This window comes from Malurus melanocephalus, unplaced genomic scaffold (genome assembly GCF_030028575.1).
Source record: "Malurus melanocephalus ecotype Western Australia unplaced genomic scaffold, MMel_1.1 scaffold_89, whole genome shotgun sequence".
Classification (NCBI taxonomy): domain Eukaryota; kingdom Metazoa; phylum Chordata; class Aves; order Passeriformes; family Maluridae; genus Malurus; species Malurus melanocephalus.
In genome coordinates, this window is record NW_026623321.1 from 1,019,818 (window position 1) to 1,028,955 (window position 9,138).

The 9,138-nt window shown below is 51.0% G+C and overlaps 1 protein-coding gene across 2 annotated transcripts in view; it reads right to left on the reverse strand.

The window, feature by feature from the left end:
• HUNK (hormonally up-regulated Neu-associated kinase) overlaps positions 1-9,138 on the reverse strand; it is a 36,508-nt gene that overhangs the window by 21,210 nt on the left and 6,160 nt on the right. For both annotated transcript variants that reach the window (XM_057368165.1, XM_057368166.1), the window contains exon 2: positions 2,732-3,024. In XM_057368165.1, the coding sequence (XP_057224148.1) occupies positions 2,732-3,024 (293 nt within the window). The remainder of the gene's footprint in view (positions 1-2,731; positions 3,025-9,138) is intronic.

Below are 9,138 nucleotides of genomic sequence, written 5' to 3' on the forward strand. Positions count from 1 at the left end.
ACAGGACTAAAGAGGTATTTATGGGCTTTTCCCCACAGAAAGAGGGGGAATCCAGAAAGCCACCTCTGCTCCCAACACAGGTTAACTTCTCTCCTTTGACAACCTGACAGTAATTGCCCTGAATAGCGCTAAATTCGGTGAAAATGACTTTAAAAGGGTTGCTGAGAATTTCCTGTGGGATACACGGAGGCTCTCACTCCTTCTCCTGGGGCTCATTGCTGCTTTCTGTGTGAACACCCTGTGAAAGCTCCCCCAGACCCTGCCTTTGCTTCTGTTTCCCTCTGTCAGAGGGAAAGATAAATATTCCTACCTGATTCACAGCTGAGCTGGTGGCGAGCGTATTTTTAGCAGCAGCCAAGCAGCTCTCCCAATCGAGGGAATGGGAATAGCAGCCCAAACGATAACATGGAATTAAATATAGAATAGTGGCATTTTGTTCCAGGCAGCTCTGAACCCCGGGCACCCCTCACCAGAGATGCAGCTTCTGCACTCTGGAGCTTGCAGACCTCACCCATCTTGGCAGATGATATATTTTAATTTTTTTTTAAATTTGTCATTTTAAAACACATCCAGACAGTCAAACATGAGCCTGCAGGGATTTTTACATCTCTAAATAAAAACGAGGTTTCTTGAAGTTCTTTAATTTCAGGCTGTTCACACATCAGTGCCTCTGAACAAAATAATTTCCACGGAATTCTGGGTCCCTGCTCTTTCCCAAAAACCAGTGATCTGAGTGCCTTCCTGCCATGCCCAGTCTGGACTGGGARCCAGGAAGTTTTCTAAGTAATAGTCATCAATAACACAAGCAAATCTAATGCAACTTATTCCATCTGGGATTTTTCMTCCTGTAGAGTAGAACAGGGTAAGCCATCTACATTATTCCCTGAATAATTGGAGGCAAAACCAACGATTTTTAAAATATATATAGATACAAAAACATATTTTTTAAAGATATATATCTATATCTATAAAAAAGCCAATAGAAAGCTTTCCAGTGCCCCACTCCAGGTGAAGCCTTTGGAGAGACAGAGCAGCCCCTTTTGAGGCTGAGGACGCTGAGGTTTGTCCCACACGTGGCAAACCCGGACGCCCCCGGATGCCCACGCACACCAAAGCGCCGGTATTTTTACCTGCTTTAAAAATACCAACAAAAACAACAGAACGCTGCCACTGCAGCCGGGCACAGGATGAATCAGACTCCTGCACTATTTTTTCYCTGCCTCAGTAGCTGATTGAGTAGCCTGTTTTTAGAGCTGCTGAAGGACAGCTCCTGAGGTAATTGTTAATTTTTCTCCCCCTCTCGCTCGCAAAGACGCAGGGGAATAAATCCAAACGGCACCAGCAGGGCTCTTCCTGCATCTCTATGCTGCTCTGCACACTCTGCTTGCAGAAGGAAAGGAAGGAATCAAAGCCAGGACCACCAGCTCCCTGTAGGAGCCCTGGCTGCTGCATACAGGGTGAATTCCTCAGGGACAGGAATTGCTGCCGCTGACCCGGTCCTGCTGCTAAAAGATGAACAGACCCCAAAAGCACCCCGATCTCTGGGTTCCCACAATGTGCCCACAAACCCCAAAAGTGTCCCAATATCTGGCCCACAGACCCCAAAAGTGCCCTGGTGTCTGGCCCAGACCCCAAAAGTGTCCCAATATCTGGCCCCCAGACCCCAAAAGCACCCCAATATCTGGCCCACAGACCCCAAAAGCGCCCGGTGTCTGGCCCCCTGATCCCAATATCTGGCTCAGACCCCAAAAGCACCTCAATATCTGGCCCCCAGACCCCAAAAGCACCCTAAAAGTGCCCCAATATCTGGTTCACAGACCCTAAAGCGCCCCGATGTCTGGGTTCCAGAGTGTGCCCACAGACCTCAAAAGTGCCCCAATGTCTGGGTTGTGCCCACAGACCCAAAAGCACTCTGATATCTGGCCCACAGACGCCAAAAGCGCCCCGATATCTGGCCAATAGACCCCAAAAGAGCCCCGGTGTCTGGTTCACAGACCCCAAAAGTGCCCCAATATCTGGCCCACGGACCCAAAAGCGCCCCAATGTCTGGTTCACAGACCCCAAAAGCACCCTGGTTTCTGGCCCACAGACCCCAAAAGCGCCCTGGTGTCTGGCTCCCGCCACGTTCCCGCACAGCCTCGGAGATGGAGCCCACACAACTYGCTGGCACCATTTGGGAGCCGTGTGGGAGCCCAGACTCGGCACCAGCTGGCCCAAATTTAGAAAGCAGAGGCTCCTTCTTAGCACAGCACCCTATAAATACAGCTCAGCAGGGACAGGAGGCAGGCTGGCTCCCGGGCTCCGGCCAGCCCAGCATCCTCCCGTCCCCACGGCAGCACAGGGGGGCACAGGGACAGTCACTGCTGCCCATGGGCTCCAGGCAGGGGCAGCTGCTCCTTTTCCATGCTGCTTGCCCTGAATCCTCAGCATGCTCCTGCCAGGAGAGGTACATGCTGCTCCTACAAGGAGAGTTTGGAGAGGGATGCACAGGGTGACATTTTTGAGTGTTTTTGCAGAGTCCAGCTCCGGGTCACAGAGCCAGCACAGCTCCCSTGTGCTCACCTGAAGCTGCTCAGGTGCATTCTGCATCAATCCCCTAAAGAGCAGCCAAACAGCAYGGTGAAGAGCAGCCAGAAAGCTCCCAGGAACACATTTTTACAAGGAAATCTCCTTACAACACGAAGATCTGACACAAATCTGATGGAAACTCCAGCCCTGCAGAAGGGGTTACCTGTGCACGACGCCGGCGCGGTGCAGGTGCTCCACGGCCAGGATGAGCTGCCGGATGTACTTGCGGGCTTCGTGCTCCTCCAGCCTCTTCTTCTCGTAGATCTTGTGCATCAGGTTGCCGCCAGGGCACAGCTCCATGACCAGGTAGTAGCTGTTCTCTGTCTCCAGGATGTCCAGCAGCTGGGCGATGTTGGGGTGCCGGATCATCTGCTGGATCTGCCCCTCCCGCCGCAGGTTCTTGGTGACRTACGTGTCCTTCTTGGCTCTCTTCTTGTCGATCACCTTCACTGCCACCTGAGGAGAGAGCACAGGGGATTGTCAGCGGTCACCTCGGTGATTTGCTGCTCTAACTTTGTACGAACAACTTGAAAAAAAGCAGAAATCAAAATGATGTCACTCTCAAGGGGCACGGCTGCACCGCGCAGACAAAGCTGCTCCTCCAACTCTCCCATCCTTTATTTCCTCGTCCAGTGACAGTGAAAAATTACTGCAAGGAAATCAGCAACAAAGGAGAGGAGACAATCCCAGTAACCAGCTCATTTATTGCAGCTGCAGCTGCTTTCTCAGAAAACCTCCTCAGGCTGCTGCTGACAACTTCTACATGTCTGGCTTTTCCTGGCTTTGGTTTGGAGATGATCTCCTTCCATGACACTTTGCTTAAAATATARCCAAGCGCTGGCTTTGCATGATTAAACAGGATAAAAACACACCATGAAAAACAAAACAATTTGGTATTTTGGTRCCACTCTCCTGGCACATGGCTTTTTTCTGCTTTTTCCCCCTCTCATGAGAGCTGGAGAGGGACTTTGGACAATTAAAGATTGATAAAGAGATAAGAACCCACACACGGGAGCTGCCTGGGTGAACTCAGGGCAGCACCACAAACACCTGAGAGCTGTGCTCCTGGCTGCTCCCATCAAACAGAGATCATTTACTCATCAGATAAAACAACATCAGGTAAATCAGAGCTCRACTGCACCGTTTGTGAAAGCCTCAGGTGATTCACCACGGAAACGCACTGAAATTAGTGCTTTCTTTGATCTGATGAGACAGAACTGAGCACAGAGGCTTGCAGGGGTTATTGAGACAGCAAATCACAGGAGTTACTCTGGTGAGGGCAAACACATCCATGGGTTACAGAAACACGAGATGCCACACCAGGATCAGGACACAATCTCTGCAAAAATTTAAAAAAAAAAATTAAAAAGCTGGTATTTCCCACAGCTGCAGGGTACAAAGCATGGAGTGGTAACAGGATGGAGCAGCAATCTATCATTCATATTGGTACGAATTAATTCACTGACAAAAAAACCCCACATTACAGGTGATATGTGCTGCCCAGGTGCAGATGGAGCAGCCACCTGAACCCAGAGGACACAGCCAACCATGTGACCACTGCAGGACTGCTCCACTGTCACCAAAAATGAGCTTTCTGCGCCTTAGGGACAAACTTCCCTGCTAATCTGGACAGAAACCTGGTCAAGCACCCCACCAATCCCAGCAGACAAGCACAGGATCAGCGTTGGGATTCACCCTGACCCCAAGCAACCCTTCCCTACTCCAGACCCCTCCCAAGGGCCAAGGGATCCCAGAGCCCAGCTTGCCGAGTTGGCTGAGGTGCAAACAGCAGATCTGTTCCAGTAGCACCCTGTTCCAGGGATCAAACCCTGCACCGGGTCACCCTGGGGTGTCTCAGCTCAATATCCCTGATTTCGGGCTCACCCAGAGGCAGAGCAGGGTGAGGGAAGAGCGAATATGCCCAGACACATGGAACACACAGAGCCCCCCGTGCAGAAATGGCGATTTCATTCATGCAGAAGGAGAAAGCATTGAGCAGAGAAAACACTGTGGATGTTGGGGAATCATGAAACAAACACATCGGAGCTTTCACACCTACTCAACACAATTACTCAGCTCTGCTCTCCCAAGCTTCAAGCTCTTTGTTCCTGCATCATGCCCATCTCCTAACTCGAGCTCCTGGCCAATATTGGCACAGAAATAACAAAAATAAATGATAAAGCGAGTAATTACGCTCCATATGTAGCAACAGCGGCTCTTGACACTGAGCACCCTCCTTCTGGCTGTGTAAACAGATGAAGGGTTCAGGTTAAGCTGTGCTGTGAGATGCAGAGATGAGTAAGAGCCCGTATTTTTGGTTCTYCAGTCCTAGAATCACACATTGCTGGAATGGATCACTTTCCTGAAGTTTCTGGCGTGACACATCACATGAGCCACCGCTGCTTCTCTGCATGGAAATATTGCAGGTGAGGGCAGGGTGAGCATCCCTGCTCTCCCCACGGAACCAGGGGCTGAAACTCCAGCAGGGGCACGTGTGCCCACCCAAAGAGCCGCACGTGTGCCACACACACRGGCACGGGGACCGCTGCCAGCTCCGGCTCCGGCTCCTGCTCCGCCAGGGCTGCTGAAACTCAGAGAGAGAGAGGCGGGGGAGGCTGGAGCTGACTGGCACCAAACTGCACAAAAACAGGCACAGCAAGGCCCCAGGAAAAAATAAACCCGAGAAGGAACCGTTTAAAGGAGCAGGCGTTGCCTGGAGAAAGCTGGGAGATGGAGCTCCAGAGAAGGCACAATTGGCATCCCCTCTGGAAGGAGTGTGGGATTGCCAGGGAATGGGGCAGGGAATGGGGGCACAGATCCCAGGAAATGGAGGAATGGGGACACTGATCCCAGGGGATGGGGACACTGATCCCAGGGAATGGGACCACTGATCGCCCGGAATGGAGGCACAATGACCAACGGAGCACAAGAGAAGCAGCTTCAGCTCTCAGAGGGACTTTTTAGCTGCCCTTATCTTTTTCCTTTTTTTTCCCAGACTCAGCTTCTGGCAGGCCTGGAGATGGTGTCCAGCCAGGCAGCAGCACACCCAGCTCAGGGCTGCAGCTCAGGGCACAGGCAAAGCCTGAGACTTGCACTTCTGCACCCAAATCACAAACTTTTACTGCCTGGTTTAAGCTTAGCCAGGAGAATGAGACAAAGAGCCAGACCACGGAGATATTCTGCAGCCATCAGTGCTGCAAGCCCATCTCCAGCTTTTTTCTTTTTTCTTTTTTTAATTTTTCCTCTTTTTTTCTTACTTTTCTTTTTATTTTTTTTCTGTGCCCAAGGCAGCAATAAATTGGGTTTCTTTCCTCTCTCATTTCCAGCAATAGCTGCCTGGCTTCACTTGCAGCTTGCTTTGTATTTACCACTGTTCCCACCACAGAAATCTGAGCTCAGTTTCCAAAACCAGCCGGTGATTTTGGGTGGCCAGCTCAAATCATCTCCAACAGAGCTAACTCTGAACAATTGTCAGCACAGCCCCAAAATCAACCCCTTCAAGGGCAGCTCACTTTGGGCAATCAACACAACAAGGTGCTCATCACAACAAATCCAAGGATTTGAAAATGCCAATTTCATTCTCTGGGCTCAGTTTATTCTTTCCTCTGTGTCTGCTCAGCATATTTCACAGTGCAGTAAAGGAATGGGGGTTTTTATACACCAATTCCAGTGTCCTGAGAAAAAAAAGCACTAAAAAAAGGGTATTTTGGTGTTTGCTCTGATATTAGTGAAATCAGCAATCAGAAAAGGCAAGGAGGAGTCACTTCTGGTATTTTTTTTTCCTTCTGAGCTTGACAGCTCAAGCCAAGAGTTTGGGGTGCAGCAATACAGAAACATTTATTTATTTATATTTACATATATTTATTGTAGTATTTATCTAGGGTCCGGCAGAAGGGGTGCCTCTACTGCACTCCAGCCAGGAGAGCTGGAAAGCAGCCCCTGGAGGAGCAGAAACCCTGCCAGACAAGGAAGCAACTCTGAGAACACTCACTCGTGTACTCAGAGCTCCAGGCTGATAAGAAAGAATAAAAAGAAAGAATAAAATCGCTGCAGGAACAYGCCACCATTCCTTACAGCCCAAACCTACAGCACCAGCAGGGCACAGAGGCATCCAGGTGGGCTTGAGGTAAGCAAATGCTCCTGAGCCCCTTGATGGATAATCCCTGAAAGCATCAGCAGGATGTACCTGTTAAAGCAAGGAAAGGTTTTAATCACACCTGGCCGAGGCACTGGGCACTATTATTAGATTGCTGTACCCAGTTCTAGTGCSAGTAATTAAAAAAATCATGTTGAAGTTTTGGAAGGAGTTCTGAAAAGAGGTTCAGAACARTCTGAGGTCCAAGAGCTGTTTGTTGTAGCAACTGATGAAGATCAAAATATTTAATTAAGGGAATGCTAAGCACCAACTCAGTGATTTTCTGCAAGCATCTGCACGAGGAGGAGATTCCTGATAACAGAAAACTCATGAATAAAATGAAAATTAACCTCCCAAAAGGTAAATTGGRCAAACCCAGGCTATTTCTCCCCAACGTGGCTGTCACCTGCCGTTGTATTCTCGGGGAACTTTGTGCCACGTTCCCCAGGCAGCCGTGGTTACCCTTCCCTGGAGCCTGCTCTGCCCTTTCCTCTGACCCTCTCCCTGTCAAACAGGGACAGACAGACACATCCTGACCTCTGAGAATCCCTGGCACCGGGACCAGCCAGGTTTGACACCCAGGAGCAGCAGGAGATGGTCTGGAGGCACGTGGGGCGCCTCAGTCCTGCCCCCACCCAGCCACTCTGGATAGAAACCCCCATAAAACACATGTTTCCTCGGTCCTACACGTCCAAAGCAGAAGATCTGTCCCAGGCACAGAAGGCACAGGGTCAGAGAGCACCTGGGAARCAGGAACACAGAACAGCCTCATCCCTGTGATGGAACCGGGGTTATGGCTTATCTGCGGTGGGTCATGGCAGGGATCTGCCTCTCCTGTGGCAGAAAGGAACCAATTCCAGCAGCATTCCCATCAGCTCAGTAACGGGAYAGCCCCAACTGAGGGACAGCAGCACATCTGCATTTCCCAGGACAGCCACACCAGCCCAGAGAGATAAAGCAGAGACTGAGGAGAGCACTGGTGGCAGAAAGGGAGGCACAGACACACACAGGGATGGGCTGAAAGGCTCCAGAAGAAATCCTGACAGGACAAATCCCGACAGAGCTTGTCAAAAGCAGCCTCCGGGCCGAAGACATTTCCTGCAAGGAACAATCCCCTCTCCCAGTGCCTAGCACAGATGGGTTTGCCTTGCCATTGATAACATGTGAAATATCCACTGAGGCCCAGGCAATGCCCTCCTCTGCAGTGATTTAAACACAGCAGATAAAACATTTACAGCTGTCAGGGGCCRTGAAAAGTCTCCAAGAACGGTTTAATATATAAATAATATCCTCTCTCCCTCAGCTCTGTGGACATTATTCGCAGAAAATAAATTTATTCTCTGAAAAAAAATGTTTCCATGACAATCTTCCACAACAGACAGGGAGCAAAGGAACTTTATTTTATATAACTTTGCTTTTTTTAGTTCTCTTTGTTACAAATGGTTTCCCTCACAGCGCCAGCAGCTCTGATCTTGCACGGCAAATGAGAAGAACCAAAGGCGACCAAAGGAGCTGAACCAGAGCTCAGAAGGGCCAGACCGGAGCAAACACTGACACAAAAGGAGACTTTGGCCAGAGCAGCCCAGCTTTTGTTGATTTTTCGCAGGTGGTTTCCCTGGGGAACCACGGTGACTCCTCCCAGGCTCTTTGCTGAGGATGAGCTCTGACCCTGAGCTCTGGGCACAAATTTGGGGCAGGGATTCCCCCAAAAGGATCACAAAGGGGTGTCCCAGCTCCAGCTGAGCCTCAGAACAGCCAGCCTGGCTTTCCTCAGCAGCACAGCCCCCAGCCCAGCAAAGCCACGCTCAAGGCTGAGCCCAGGGACACACAGCGTGAGCTGCTTGGCTGAGCCACACCAGCAGCAGCTTTGGGCTTTTGGCTCTGCAGCTCATCGGGAAACACCTCCTCAGCCGAAGTGGGGCTGGAGGAGCCCACGTGGGGCGGCACTGCCAGCAGAACAGCACCATCAGCACGGCCCCAGCCCAGCCAGCTCGTGTCCCTTACTGCCAGGTGAGCTCCAGCCCTGCAATCCCCCTAATTCCCCTCCTGGCTGCATCTCCCCCACTGCTGGCTCTGCACAGCTCTGCTGCCTCTCCACAACCTTGAGGAACGGCACYGTCAGCTGTCAACTCTGAGCTCATCTGCTCTGCTCAGACAACACAAGAGCTCGGGTTCAGGCAGGCTGTGACAATTCAGCCACCATGGCTTTGTCACTGCTGCCTTCCTGCCAGGGCTGCACCCTGGAGAAGGGCGAGAACTGCTCACTGATGAGCTCCCTCTCCCAAGTGCAGGTGAACAAAGCTGCTGAGGGCAGGGGTGCTGCATTGGTGCAATGCAGGAGCTGCAGCCGCACCCTGCAGGTCACTGGTGTCACACACAGCACAGGGAGCACAGTGTGATTTACCTTTATGTGTTTGGAAACGGCACGGAATGAG